The sequence below is a fragment of the Haematobia irritans genome, chromosome 1 (genome assembly GCF_050003625.1).
Source record: "Haematobia irritans isolate KBUSLIRL chromosome 1, ASM5000362v1, whole genome shotgun sequence".
In the NCBI taxonomy this organism is placed as follows: domain Eukaryota; kingdom Metazoa; phylum Arthropoda; class Insecta; order Diptera; family Muscidae; genus Haematobia; species Haematobia irritans.
In genome coordinates, this window is record NC_134397.1 from 6766355 (window position 1) to 6782981 (window position 16627).

At 31.0% G+C, this 16627-nt stretch overlaps 2 protein-coding genes across 2 annotated transcripts in view; one reads left to right on the top strand and one right to left on the bottom strand.

The window, feature by feature from the left end:
• Window positions 1–16627, top strand: part of LOC142220117 (uncharacterized) — a 328359-nt gene that overhangs the window by 145351 nt on the left and 166381 nt on the right. The gene's annotated exons all lie outside the window — the stretch shown is intronic.
• The window catches only part of opa (Zic family member odd paired), a 34088-nt gene continuing 25268 nt past the window's right edge, over window positions 7808–16627 (bottom strand). The window contains exons 2-3 of the mRNA XM_075289055.1: window positions 13360–13529; window positions 7808–12693 (exon numbers count right to left, since the gene is read on the bottom strand). Coding sequence (XP_075145170.1) covers window positions 11902–12693; window positions 13360–13529 — 962 coding nt within the window. The 3' untranslated portion in view covers window positions 7808–11901. The remainder of the gene's footprint in view (window positions 12694–13359; window positions 13530–16627) is intronic.

Consider the following 16627-nt stretch of genomic DNA (forward strand, 5'->3'; position numbering starts at 1 on the left):
TAAAGATGGTATTACTTCCAGGTTACTGAAAAATCCTCGACTTTACAAAAGGCCCTTCTTACAATCTCCATTGAATTGTCCGCTACTATACTGCCCAACGTTTTATCAATTCCTTTTAAAGAAACAACTACTGTAACCAAATAGCCAGTCAGCCACCTCTACCACCAACTTGAATTAATCGCCGAGAGAAAAAAACTAAAAACAAAAATGGAAAGAAAAAAATACAAAAATATCTACAACGTTCAATTCAAACATTTTCTAGACAATAAATCAAAATTTGCCGGTTATAAAACATTGCGGTTAGAAGAAATTCCCGGCTATAAGTGAAAAAAAACAAATCGAATATGATCAACAGAAAGAAGAAAAAAACAAACTAGAAAGGTAAGCTCTTACGATTCGTTACGCATTTATAAGATGACCCCATACCACACCTTTGGACCAACCTGAAAAAAATAGGAAGACTAACAGCAAGCGCTTCAAATAGACAAACAGTCTGCTGGTGATTGCACGCACAAAGCTTTTTCTATGAAGTCAAAAAAGAAACAAACCCCAACTAAACATCGACATGAACGAATATAAATTACCCTGCATTAAAACTAAACAAATTGAAGATAACTTTTTATATATCGTTGATATGGTTCGATGTTGGAAAATGTATTACCGTTTAGTTTTTGAAGAATATTGATAATAAAATATTGAAGAATTTTTTACGCATGCGAAATGTAGAAATTTCACCAAATATCAAATGCGACAAAAAATATTAAAATTCTATTTTAATGGAAAAGGTATGGATTTAATAAAAAAAAGTATTTAGACTACATTTTATAACATAAAACGTATTTAATAAATTTAAAGAAACAATCTTTAAAAGAAAACTAAAAATTTGAATCGTTTGGATAAGAGATAAATAAACCAGCAAAAAAATTCACGTTTTTCAAGTACATCGAAAACTGCTCTTCTAGAGATAGACTTAATTTTCACTTCACAAAAAATCCTTTGTTGCCCGCAGTTTTCGCAATAAATTCAAATTTTCTGAATTTAACTTTGTATAAATAAAATAATTAACATTCTTCAAAAATATTTGAAAAGTGTACCGATCCATTTGCGATAAAATATTTGCAAGTATTATTCAAAACGTCTTTACGTAGAGATAAAAGTTTATTTTTTTCCTTTTTTAAGTAAAATCCTAAATACGCATATGAAAAACTTATATGAAATCAATGCAGCGGATATTTAAAAAGATTGTCATCTGCCCTAGGACAAGCCCAGGTAAAAGTAATTGCTTTTGAACCAACTTTGCACAACTTGCGGATCTGAAAAGAATATTTTTATTGCTTTTATTGCTAAGCTTTTTTTGCTGGGATTACATGACATGACTTTGACCATAAGTTCCCAACATTTATCTCAGACAAGAAATACCTCTTGTAGCATACACTCAAAAAAGCAATAAGTAAGGTGTGAATAAGAAATTGTTAGCCACAAAAAAAAAAGGTTCAATCAAAGATTCGATTTTCGGTATATTTGGTACGAGTAACGTAACAAATTGCGAGGTTAATTAAAAAAACATAAATCGCTTTAAAAAAGTCTAGATGTTGTTAAAGAGTTTTTTTTTCCTTTCCTCTCCTATTTTACCACTACTCAATATTTGAAACTTCATTGAAAAAAATAAAATATCGATAGAAAAAACACATCATTGATGTTTTATATATATTATCCCAAAACACCGCCACCGATGGAAACTGGCATGGTGGTGTAAGACAGTATATTGTGGTTCACTTTTTGGCATATTTAAAAATTATTGTTGCCAATTTCATACCATGAAAAATTCATTTAATTGAACTTTTAATAAATTTAACATAAACGAGCGAAAGCCATTGGTATGGTGAGAGAAAAAAAAAAACAAATCATGTTTATTTTAATGATGCTTACTGTATTTTCTTCACAGTCGATGATGCGAGGAGAAACGATTAATGTTTGCTAATGAATGCAAAACTCAATCAATTTTTCATTCACTGGTGTATTTTGCTATCGCAATTTAAAAACAATGTTTAACAAATGGAAGTGTATTAAGTGAGGATGCAATGGATGATTTATATCAAGAAATATGTACTATATACTTGCAAAATATAGTCGTGGATTTTAGTTTTGTTTTTGTAATAGATGTATTCATTTTTTTTTATCTCCAATGTCATAATTTGCTTTACTTTTCGTGATCCTAATTTCGATAATGGACTTTGTACATATTGCAATATCGATAATATTACTCAAGATTATAATGTAAACGGTCATAATGTGCAAAGGGAAAATGAATTATTTTATGTTATATACAAAACGAATCATTGTGGGAGCCACCGTGGCGCAATGAATAGTATATGCACCTTTTATACATAGAGTAATGGGTTCAATCCCATTTTCGACCAAATACCAAACAATTTTTCAGCGGTCATTATCCTCTCTCAGTAATACTGAGTGTTTCATAGCTTATCTATGTGTTTTCCCCGATGCGATTCGGCTATAAAAATGTAATTGAAGGTTTCTTCTTTACTTCAATCAATTTAGGTCCAATTAGCTAAATAAAATATCAAAGAAGATACATTGCCATTGAGCCAAATATGCAATTGGGCCGTACTCATAGATAAAAGAAAAGTTAACTACATGAGGTGTCACAATTAACTGAATAGTCTAAGTTACCCTAAAAATAACGTGATGCCACATACCTACACCCACAAAAAAAGTGCCTTCGGAACTAAAGGAAAAAATGTTAATAAATTTACTTTAGCCAATTTATTTCCATTAAGTTAAATTTTTGTTTAAAATAATAAAATTTACTTGCTTCAATAAAAAAAATCCTAAACTGGAAGCAGTTAGGAATAGTTCATTAACTAGAATAAGGCATGGCATTTTACTAATAGTGTTTTCTTCGCTGGGTATAAGAATTTACTACTGAACAAGAAAATTTTATTCACTGATAACAAAGCATTCGTAAAAATAAAGAAAATATGAACTAAAACCAAGTTTCCTGAAATTTTGTAAAATTTCTTATAAAATGATAATTCTGACTTTCTTTATTATAGAAAGCTTATCATGCCCTTTACAGACTATCAGTTATTCCGGACGGAATGTCGGTGTTTGTAAAGAATCTTACAGTGTGTCGGATCGATACGACTTGTCGGCGATGACTAAATAATCGGTATATATGTTATCGATCCCATAAACATGCAGCAGTACCGATTATGCCTTCGGACTTAACTTATAATGTGCACAACATATGGGATATGTTCGACACGAGCACTGTCGTCCGGAATAACTGATAGTCTGTAAAGCGCATCATACATACGAATAACACTTGGCATAGAAAAATATTTTAGTTCATTCGTACTAAGAACTATTCAATCCTTTTAAAACTTAAGGAGACACACTTGTTAGAATATAGGCAATTTTCCTATATTTCTTTTTCTACACGCAAAAAAAAAATAATTCTTTCCTCCCAAACGAAATTTTAGACAAACAAAGTTCGTTTCTCATTTGCTTTTCGCTGTAAGGAAGTGTATTTGGGAGAAAAGTATATACTTTTTGTGATAAACATTTATTCTTTTCCAGGATGTAAAAACAATTTCATAAGGACAAACTCAAAAAAAAAATTGAATTTCCCTCTAATTGCATTTTCCCTCACATCTTTCTCACATCCACGATGTATTTTAGTTCTTAACACCTTTTCCTGTAATACCAACAATGTAGAAGAAATTATACGATTTTATAAATTTTTAATTTTTTTTTTACCTTTCGCCTGCACGGAGAATCGAACCGCGGACCATACACTTTGTAAGCCAACACACTAACCATTGAGCTATGTACCTGTTATGGTCATCAATAGATAAATATCCATATAAATTATTTATATAGCATAGCTTGCGGCGCCCACGAACCGAATAAACAAAGTTTATTTAACAGAAACAAACATTTAGTTTGGCACCGTGGTGCAGTGGTTGCTACGTCCGACTTGCATGTCAAGGGTCGTGGGTTCGATCCCTACTTCGACCAAAGTTTTTTTTTTACATATATTCCAGATATGTTCGGAAGATTCCGAAAAAATGTTCAACATTACATTGTAGTATATTAAATTTTGAACTGTAAAATGTGTCTTATTAAAGACTTAAAGTCAGAAAAGAACAGTGTTTGATATAAACGAAATGGACTGTGTTGTTGTTTCAAAAATAACTTTTTTTATTGAAAAAATAAAAATTTTGTAACAAACGAATTTTTTTGGTGATAAAAGTTTAAAATTTTCGAAGCAATTCAAAAAACTCTAACAAAAGAAAAACGTTTTCGGTACACGTTTTTTTTCTTTGCGTGTACCTGTAATTGATACCTGCCATCGATGTAATCGGTATGTTTGCGCGTGGGTTGTTTTTTCGTTGGAATCGCGTTGTTATGGTATACGGAGGGATTGTTAAAAAATAATATAGTAAAATAATATAATAAATAACAAATAAAATATATAAGATATTTATTTTTTTAAATTAGTGAGAAAAAATTATGTTCGTGATGGTACGAGGGCGGTTCGGAACCTTCTTAGCCTATAAATGAAAGAGAATAGTTAGTTTTTCAAAAATTTTTTTATATTTCAATATAATACTCTGAAACTTCAATACACTTACTCCAACGCTTTTCTAGCAATTCTATCCCTTGATTAAAATAGTTTTCCTCAAGGGCTTCAAAAAAGTGGTTTACTACTGTAATTGCATCTTCATTTGAGGTAAAACGCTTGCCAGCAAGGAATTTTTTTAGACTTGGGAACAAGTAAAAGTCACTGGGAGCTAAATCAGGAGGTGGTCAAGCAACACGTAATTTAATTCGTTGATTTTAGCCATGGTTAAAACACTCTTGTGCGCTGGTGCGTTGTCTTGATGAAAATTTATTTTTTTGTGTTGTAAGCCAGGATGTTTTCCTTGAATTTGTACATTTAATTGATCCAAAAGGTTGCAATAGCACTCTGAATTTATTGTTTTACCCTTTTGCAGATAGTCAATCAATAAAATACCTTTGAAGTTCCAAAAAACCGTTGCCATAACCTTACACTGAAAAAAAGCATACTCGGTTCCAAAGATTTTGTCTTCACTTTTAAAAATTTGGTATTGATTCCGAGCCAAAGAAGCGGAGAATACAAGTAAGGATACTTTTAAGACACAATTCTCTTTTAAATTTAGGTTTTGTGTACTTGCTTCTAGGAAGCAAATTTTAATTTTTCGCTTTCTCAGCTTTTTTTCTTCATATGCTATCAAAGTCCTTTAAAAACGAGTTAACGGCAACTTTATTTTCCAAATTAGAACTCGACTTCCAGTAGAAATTATGCTATGTTTGAAGTAACAAACTTCTTTAAAATAAAGTTTTGAAAAACATGTCCTATATTTGAACGATTTTTTGCTTTGTAGTCAAGATGCAAAAAGACAACAAATTTAAAGACAATTTCATTAAATTTAAAGAATTTTTCTGAATTATTAAAGTCAAGTTGACCTTAGCCTATAAATTTTTTCTTTCATGTTAAGATACCCATTTTTAAGTCAAATCACTTAATTATAAGGACAATACGACTTTATTGAAAAGTTTATCGACTTTTGGACAAGGACTTTATTTTAGAGAAATGCGTCTTCTATGCTAAGCAAAATTTGTATTCGTATTTTAAAGACATGAAATCTTTGACCTCACGACAATATTTTTTTCAGTGTACCAGCCGATTGAATTGTTTTTGCCTTCTTTGGGGCACTTCCTCTAGCTTCAATCCATTGTTTGGATTGTTCTTTTGTCTCTGGAGTATAGTGGTGGATCCATGTCTCATCAACAGTTCTGAAACGACGCTTAAAATCCATTTTATTTCGCTTAAAACGATCCAAACAAGCTTGAGAAATGTTCATTCTTATGCGTTTTTGATCGACAGTTAACAAATGCGGCACCCATCTTGCAGAAAGCTTTCATCTGTAGTTCTTCATGCAAAATAAATGGACTCGATCATTTCAGATGCCCATGATATTAGCAATTTCACGCACTTTTATTCGTCGAAAAAATTGCCTATATAAATAAATAAAATTGTATTTAAAAACGAAGGTAAGCAGTTCTAAGTTTGTAGTAAAAAGATTTACCACAAATATGTAAGATTTGTCCAAATGAATAAAAAAAGTTCAGTAAAATCATTCCATATAACATACTTAAAAAAAAAATAACAAAAATTTCATTGTGCAAAATTTCGCTAACAATAATAAAATTTAACTACAAACAAATAATTTTTTTGCAATAAAAATAAGTTAAATTTAGCATTAGTTTAACTACGGAAATTTTGTCTGTGTACTTAACCTAACCTCATATGTCATATTATGATCTCAACTTTTCTACATTATAAGAACAAAATCATTGTCTAAAAGATGTGATATGGGAGAAAAGAAATTGTTCCCAATTAAAAGGACATAGTCACAATCTAAAATGCTATTATCGTGGAGAATTTTGTTCTCGTTACAAGAAGGGGATTACCATCCATGATGTCAATGTAAGACTTAAGAAACTATTGTCACCGTTGACAATGTTTTGTTGAAGATTAGATATGGCTTCTTACTACACAATAAGTTGGAATAAAATATGAAGACAATGTCAAAAGCACCTACTGAAAATTGAGGTTGTTTTGAACGATAATCACACTAAGTAATTGTGGATGTAGCTGCCGGAAAAACTATGGTAGGTTGAATATTTCCTATCAGCTGAGATAATTGAAATCAATAGTTATTGTTTGACATTTGTATATAGTACTTTCATATAAATTTCAAATGATTTTCCGTTCCGTATTTTCCTATTCTGGGATCAACATTTTCGATAATCCTGATTTGGAGAGCTATATTTTAATTTGATCCAATTTTCTAAATACTTTGCTCTTTAATTCGATTTCATGAAGACCGAAAAAGAATTGTGACAAACAAAAGGACAGGTGGGCGGACAGACAGGAAATTATTCATATTCGATATTTATTAAAAAGTTAACTACCTCCATCATTTACTCAACAGTTTTCTCCATAATGTTTTCAGTGGACACGTATATCGCCTAAAAGTACGAAACGAAAATTTTCTATATTATACACTCAGAGAAGGAATATGATCACCTCCCAGAGCAAAATCCTATTTTTGGATGGGGAGAAAGAACATTTTTGACGGAAAAAGTTTGCCACTTTTTAGTATGAGTGTGTCACTTTTTATAACGAGTGACACTTTTTGTGTCACGTTTTAGAAATTCTCAACGGTAACGCTGATTCATCTTTTTTGATGAATGGCACTTTTTGTGCCACGTTTTAGAAATTTTCAAGAGTAACACTGATGAAGGGTCTAGGTACCATAGTTCTGATAGTAATATTTCCTTGTACATTAAATTAATACCCCGACCACATACAGACTAATAGTATAAATTTCAGCTAACTTTAGGTAACAAACGAAAATGTCTGCACATAAAATACTTGTATTCAATAAAATATTTTCCACGACTACGATTTAAATTGCTAATGAGATCGCTGTCAATGAAAATCAAAAACAAAAACCAATAACGACAACCCAAAGACATAATAAATACCAATTTGTAAGCAGAGGCGGCCAATAAAATAATGAAATATCGAATAGCCAATTGGATACGATGGATCGAACGCATTTAAACAATCGCCATTAAAAATTAGTCGCTACGATGATGCTATAAAACGGGGAAATTAAAAACGCCAACAAAGTCACATAGAACTTCCCCCTTGGGCAAAATACAACATATATGAAATAAAAAGACGGTGTTAAATTTTTTGTTTTATTTTTTTTATGATCTTTAATGAGTGTTAAATATATATTTTTTTACCTTTTCTTCGGATTGTGTTGTTATTTTTGGATGTTTGTTTTTGTGAATATGAATATTTGAAACTAGGGAGCAAGGACAGGAGGTGATGTTGGGTAGATAGGTATGTAGATATAATCAACAGTTAAAACTAAGGCCAAAATAATTACGTATCTCTAGTTCCTGTGTAAAGTTTGTTTTGTCTGAGAGTGGTTGTGTTGGTAAACTCCCTTTTCGTTTGTGTGAGTTTTTTTTCGACAAAATAAAGAGCTTTCTGGGATTTTTGTTTTCTTGTTTTTTTTTTTTTTGTACTAATAAGCTTGTTTTAATGGTTTATTATTTAATTAATTTTTGTTATTTTGTGTTTTTTTTTTATACAAATTCATAAAGGCTTAATGGCTAAAACAATAGTAGACTAAACTAAATACATGCGTATACAACTAAATAGTTTTAATTTTGTGTTTTTTTGTATGGGGGAGAGCGAGATAATGGGAGAAAATCTATAAAAAGCTTTTTTAAGCTTTTATAATTTTTTTTTGTCTATAATACAAAATTTTTGAGAAAACAAGCCGTGAACTATGATTCACGTGATTTTGTATTTCTTCGGTTTAGCTTGGCAATGTATGGTCATTGTCCTATTTACAAAACTTAATTATTAATAATATTTAATTATTTGTAATATTTTTAATGCTCAGGTATTTAATTAAGGGTGTGTTTTTATAATTTTTTAAATTTTTTCTTTATTTAATAATAATGATTTTGTGTGTGTGTTTGTTTTTTGAGGAAATATTTGGCTTTAATTTACAATTGTAAAACTTAATAGGAATAGTTTTATTGGTGTTTATAACATGAAGAAAGCACAAACAATGAGAGGGAAATGTGTGTGTTTGAGAGAGAGTGAGTGAGAGAGAGAACCTATGAGGCAAAGTAAGGGAGAGATTTTTGGGGTGACCCTGTGAGTGTGTGTTCGATTTCATTTATAAGAAATGGCTCTCTTAAGCTAAGCTAAAGGGGAAATTGTAGGGTTTTATTTAGAAAACATATGGGTGATTCCACGTAAACTGACCCCAGCTCATTTAAAAATATATAACAGATTTTAGCGAAAAAAATACCATAACGGATATCACGAACAATCTAATTTTAAATATCCATGAAGAGTTGTTAAAATTTAGGAACAGTTTTTTTCGTAAGAAGACATTTCCATGGGGTACCATGAAATTGTTGGCTGCACTACATTTATTGGCAAATTGGCAACACTATTTTTCGACCTATTTTTTCCTTTTATGGTATTTGACTTTTGGCCACATGAAAGTACATATTTTCAAGTATTGTATAGTGCAAAATCGTAACTTTTTGAAAATATTTATTGGCTATAAGCGTCTCTGTAACATGGAGGGTCTCATTTGTCACACCCGATACGGTAAATATATAAAAAGTTTAATTTTTATAAATTTTATGTAGGTATATATATAATATATTTTGTGCAAGTTAGGTCCCAGCTAAGCTGTATAAAATTAATTAAAATGTTTCAGTATCATTTGAATATTTAAGCTATTAGTTGCGTTATAAGATCTGTCACACCCGTTACACAAAAATCGTGGTCAATTTTTAATTGATTTAAAAATATAAATATCATTATTTCAGATATGGAATTCAAAAATAGAATGCAAAAATTTCGGTTTGAGTTGAAAAAAGATCCAACTAAATTAAAAAAACATCTGGAAAAAGAAAAGGAAAGAGATAAGAAACGTCGGGATAACAAGAAAAAGGTGATGGATAATGACGCGTTGGAAGAAAAACGGAATAGAGATAGAGAGCGACAGAAGAAGTGCAGAGAAAAAAAGAGAAGTATTGATCTGGGCGAAATCTCTTTGAATTCTCATATTGGATCTTATAAATCAATAAGGTCGCTGAAGAAAGCTGTGACTAACGTAAAAAAAGCTTACCGCAGATCCCATCGAAAAAGAAAGCTGTTTTATTCGAAATCGCTTCTGAAATACTTCCTTCGGAATTATCAAAGGCTTTGCATAATACCGAAACAAAAAGTAACGCAATTTCTGAAGAGGTGATATCAAATATAAAACAGTTTTTCATTCGAGATGATATAAGTCGTCAAAGTCCCGGCATTAAAGATTATAAATCCATAAAAGATCGCATAACTGGAAAACGGATTCAAATTCAAAAACAATATTTAATAATGAGTCTTAGAGAGTGTTATAATCAGTTTAGACAAGAAAATCCGGACGTTAAAGCCGGAAAGTCTAAGTTTTGTTCATACCGACCAAAAACATTTGCATTGTTAGTGAAATTCCACATGATGTTTGTCTATGTGTATATCACTCAAATTTCAATTTTTAACAGAAGCTTTGCATAGCATTTTCCTTCTGTTCCCTCATCATCAAAATAAATTTTGGATGTGCTCTGTTGCGATGTAAAAAGTGAAAATTGTATGACAAACCAATGTGTGACCAATGTTGCAATCATACCTCTTAAATACGATACATTGACGCCTATATCTTGGAAACAGTGGTTGCAATGTTCCGAAGGACGCTTACAAATAACTACCCAGAAAGACACCGTAGCAGACCTACTTAATGTATTTAATTCAAAATTATTAAAATTCAATACTCACGTTTTTGTTAAAAACGAGCAAAGCCGCTTATTTAAAGAGACAAAAGCAAAGCTTTCCCAAAACGAAGCCGTCTTGCAGTTAGATTTTGCAGAAAATTTTGCTATTATTGCCCAAGATGAAATACAAAGCGCACATTGGCGCCACAATCAAGCTACAATATTTACTGCCTGTGCATGGACTAGAAATTCGGAACAAGAAGTTGAATGTCATTCCTACGGTATTATAAGTGACGATCTCACACACAGAAAATATTGTGTATTAATAATATTTTAATGGTCTTCAAACAAAAGCACAAACATATTACCAAAGTCAATTCTTTGGAGAAAATGAAAAAATAAGTCTGATATAAACATGTCTATGAGAAAGTTTTTAAGTTTTAAAAACATATTTTTGTCAATGAAATTTTTATTTTCTTATTCTTTTATTTGAAGTTTCTTCAATAAGTTTAAGTAACACTGAATATGATTTTGAGAATAAAAATAAATATTTTTTGTTTTTAAAAGCCATCTGCATTGTCTGTTTTACTTATTACACATCTAGATTGAGACTGTGTCACACCCGTTACATTGGCATGTCACACCCGTTACGTATTAATATATTTATATTAAACTAAATAATAATCGAAATGATTTGGAATAAAGCTTATAATAAGCAGTATACTATCCATAATCTATGAAAACAATGTTTTGTTAACGGACCATACAAAAAGTTTACAGTAACCAATACAGAAAGCTGCTGTTCAAGATTTAAGGAAAACTTAAGGTCACACCCGATACGGTGATATACGAGCTATATCTTTTTTACTTAAAATATTATTAAATTTCCTTGTATGTCAATTGACTATAATTAAATATATATACTTAAATCACTCTTTATGAATTGTTGTTATAAATTAAATATACCAAAATAAAGAAGATAGTCAGTAACAATGTCACACCCGCTCCGTTGGAATCACCCATATTTTAAATAAAATCTCAAAATTTTTTTTAGATTTTAATTGAAAGAACTTTGAATACACCCTTTAGCCCACAGGATCTTCCATTTCTTAAAAAAAAAAATAATCAAAAAACTTTAACAAGGTAACCGCTTTGTGAAATGTAATGAGTATAAGACTCTGTTTTGGGAATTTTGAGATGTCTTATGACACAGCGATCTGTACTCTAAATTCCCTTACGAAGCCAAGAAACACAAGTAATTTGCTTGCTTTGGAACTTTTGTATAATGGGGGGGTAGGGTTCTATGAGATTTGAGCTTCTCTGAGATGCCCATTGACTACACCTCCATTATGAGGCTATGAGGAGGCACACCTAATCCCCAAAAACCTTGGAAGTGTAGTACTTTGTTTCTTTAAATGAAAATTGAAAAAATTTTCCTAAAAAATCGACAAAACAAAAATCCTACAGTATTCACACTGTCTACTATGTTCAATAAGCAGTTGCTGCTCCTGGATGCATCAAATGATGGTGATGATGATGATGACCAAAATGATTCAAAGGATTCATGGCATCAGCTCCTGCTGTAGGTGCCGCTGCATGATACCAATCGGTAGGGGCATGATGTTGAGCTGCTGGATGATACAACAAATGATGATTTGGATGATGATGGCCACCACTAACGGCCAACATAGAGGCAGCCGAGGCGGCGGCAGCATTTGCACTACTCGATGAAGATGGAGAGGCTGCCGACATTGGTTGGTGATGATGATGATGGCCATGATGATGAGATCCACTGGCCGCCGCCGCCGCTGTCAATGATGGTGGAGGTCCCAATGGTGGTGGCAAATAGGCCGATGAAGCGGCAGCCATTAATTGCAAAGCAGGAGATTTGGTCGACGAACTCTGATGATGATTTAAATGATGATGATGTGATTGATGTTGTTGGCCACCAGTTAGCGTTTGTTGGCTACTACCATTGCTGTGATGACTATGGTGGTTTCCATGCTGTTGATTGTGATGGGAACTACTATTGGTACTACTGCTGCCACCGGACGAAGCTCCTAGATGAACATTGTGCATGCCTGTATTTTGTCCTGGTTCTGATTTGATGGAGTGTGGTGAGGATTTGTTAATGCTGCCATTGGCTGAAGATCCATCGCCGGTTAGACGAGCCGAGGGAGGAGTTTGAGCACCACCGGTAACTATACTAGAGGAAGAGGATTCCTCGCCATCACTATCATATCCATGTGAAGGTGATTTTTCATCAATGTTACCATGAACCTGGAAATGAAAGAAGAAAACGGTAATGGTGAGAATTAGAAATTGCTAAGAAGTCAAATTGATTTTTTTAAATATTTTTTTAAAATTTTTCAAATATGGTATGCTGGAGTGTGAGCAACATAAATGCGAATAATTTCTTAGGTTAAAGTGGCAGTCCGATTAAGTTTCAGGCTCACTTAGACTATTCAGTTCATTGTGATAAATAATATGTAGGAATAGAATTTGATCGCTTTTTAATTTTTTATATTATTTTTTTTTCAATAAATTTTAAAAAATTATCGCAATTTGGAATGAAATGTAAAAAATAAAACAAAACGAAAACGAGTCAAAAAAGAAATATGTTCTAAAAGGTTTCATTTGAATTGCAAAACGGTTTTCATTTGATTTGAAAAAGGTCCCATTTGAAGTGGAAAAAGTTTCATTTGATTTGAATAAGGTTTCATTTGATTTAAAAAAAGTCTCATTTGAAGTGAAAAAAGCTTCATTTGATTTGAAGAAAGGTTCATTTGATTTGCAAAATGTTTCATTTGGTTTGCAAAAGGTTTCATGTGGCTTCAAAAAGGTTTCAAGTGGAAATGTTGTATATCGAAAATATTTAAATTTCGCCATTAAAAAAGCCGTCGGTATTTATTGTTAATTGTTTTTTTTTTTATTCGTTAAACTTACCTTCATATGTTTACGCAGTGACGAGGGATGAGTGTAGGATTTATCACAGCCATTAATGCGACAATTGTAAGGTTTATCCGATGTATGAACATGTGAATGTTTTTTACGATCCGAGGAATTGGCAAAACGACGATCACAGCCCTCATGTTCACATTTGAAAGGTTTCTCACCTAAAAAATATAACAGAAAAGAAAAATTAATAAATATTTTTGTTAACATAAACAAATCATTAAATTTAATTAATTTTATGTTTTTGGATTTTTGTTACAAAATTTATAAGCCATTTATTTTTCAAACAATTTGCTTACAGTCTCTAAAGTTTGCCGCAATCATAAATTTACCATAAATACTGGAGTTGTCGCTAAAACAGAATACTCGCTCCAACTAAAAACCCCATAAGAAATATGAGCTTCACACAATAAAAACAAAAGCAGAAAAATGATGGCAACACTCCAAATGATTAATGGGGCAACAGTGTGAAAATAACAATGGCGCCTGACAGACAGGCAACCCATCGGCCATCATCACCGGCATAGGGTCGACGTCAAAGCCAATAACAAGAAAGTGACATAGTTACTAATACCAATATGATATTCATATATTTAAAGTAAAATAGATCACAAACAATAAGACGAAGAAATATTTTACTTATATAAAATAAAAATAACTGAAAAAACCCTTTAATTCCAAGAAACAACCTTTATACAAAAAAACATTTTCTTTTTTGTAACAGTCATGAATTGTTAAGGCCATAAATGCCAATATTTATGTTGATCTAAATGCATAATAAAAAATTCATGCATTTATAAAAAATAAAATGATAATCGAAAAAGGTGAGTATTTATTTAGTCTGTAATTCAATAAAATAAATATCCCCTTTTGCCGCAAGGTTACAACAATAAACACTGTCATTTAAAGACAAAGGAAGACGAGTGAAATACACCAAACGCCATAAATTATTATTTTTTTTGTCCTAAGGGCTGGCTACGTCAAGGCTTTCATATCATCTCTCCTTTGTTTTTAGAGATTGAAATGAAAATAAAAAGACCATCACAATATCTATGAGAATACGGGGATATCTTAACCAACACAGAAAAAAGAGAACTAACGAAAGTGATGGTTATGGCCATGGACATAATAGGTTAACACCTGTAACTGATATACAGGTCAAAAGGGACAAACACATTTACAAAAATTATTTCATACTAAACCCTACAATAATTTATCGTTTTAATAATAAGAATTGAGAGAGATGGGGGAAAAGGTGGAAATTATATTGAATATAATTCAAAAACAGAAATTGGTTAACACGAAAACGAGCACAATATCAAAAGTAAGAGCGACAAATTTCTAGGAATCTATAAAATTTAGTTTTGATTACATGTGAGAAAAAATTGATAGAAGGAATATATTGAACAAGGGTTTTTTTTTAAGTAGATAAATGTAGCCGCAATCAATATTTAAAGAGGTGTTATTTTTTAATTAATATTTAATCGCTTGAGTAATTAATTTTAATGAAATGTTAAAGGTTGATTTTTTAAAATCATTTTCAAAAATTTTAAATATGAATATTTGGAACAAAAAATTCACATAAAAAATACATAAAAAATAACTTAGTCAATAAAAATATACGAACAATCATTTGTAATTGATTTGTATACTTTAAAGAATTCATAATATTATTTTTCCTCTTATATTTTTCAATACCAATTTTGTTCTCTTGGGAAATAAAGTAAAAAAAATCGTAACGAAATATTTTATTTCACTTTCAACTTATTGGTGCTTTTTTTGTTTATTTTCATCACTTGGGGATTATTTTTTGTTTTGTATATATGTGTTTTCCATACTCTGCTGTTGTCAACCCATCGGTGGCTGTCAACATTACTGCAGTTGTATTGAATATCATTTGACATTTTAAAAGTTTAAAGCGGATTAGAGCTGTTAAAATGTTATTTATCAACAATCGATAACTATACAAGTTGGGGAATGACGGGAGATGAAATACGTAAAGCTCTTCTCTACAAAAAGAGGGGGGACTCTCTGACTGCTAACTAACAGCTTTGATGGCTCTCACCCCTCAACATTGATTTTAAACATTTTAACATAACCAATATAACAGCTACATTCAGAGTAACCATGGTGAAGATAAAATGAGACGAAAATACATCTAAGTGATATCTACATGCCGACGGCAGAAAATTGTTAATATCAAAAAAGAAAACAATTAAATTGAGAACATTTACTTTAGAATTAGTAATAAGTAAATATTGTTAATTTAATCAAATTGTATGTGCCAAAGATTTTTTTATGTATTATGAAATAATATGTTAGATAAACGAATTATATTCCAAATTGGCCTTAATTTCTTTCGAATATATGATTTGTTTTTATATTCTATACCTCCCATTATTCTTTTTATGTAATGCCATATACAATACCTATTAGAGTTGTTTAGTAATTAATTATATTTATAATTAATTAGATAGAAATTTTACAAGACCCCATGGCAAATTAATTTTTAACGCTCTTCAAACTCAAGACTTCTCTTGAAATTTTATTACAAAAACCCAAAGTTAAAGTATTTCGACACTACCACCATCAATAGCAAAATAAACCTAGTAAATAATGCCGTAATATTCTAAAAAAAAAAAATACTTATAAACACTAACAATAAAAACAAAAATACCATCAATCGTCGTGGGTCATGTGTTAAATAGGGAATGAATGATACCAAGAGAGAGTGAGAGCGGATGAGTGAAGCCTAAAGTCAAAATAATTTATGGGTCTTATTTGAAATGACATTTGACATGTCATTGTTAAAACAACAACAATAATAACGGTCACAATGAGAAATGATAAATATCCGAATGGCTAGCAGGGTGGAGTAGACGAAATCTATTTTTCTCTTCACTCTCTCTCTTAAAAATAACAATAGCATAGCTAAAACAATATTTTAAATGCCGGTAGATTGTAGTGTTAAACAATAGGTGATGTTTTGGGTGTTGGACGAGTGGTGAACTAAAGAAAATGAATGACCTTAATAAATTAAAGACAAATTAAGAAAATTATATACGTATCCAATAAAGTGGTAACGAAACGGTGGGAGTGGTAGGAGAGACAAAGATAAGAAAGTGAAAATGGTCGTAGAACTTAAGATGAAGTTTAGTTACATTTGTTAAAAGTAAATAAATACAAAATAAGCAATATGCTACAAATATGATTATTTTTAGCACAAATGTATACTATGGTAATATTAGGACAATTAAAG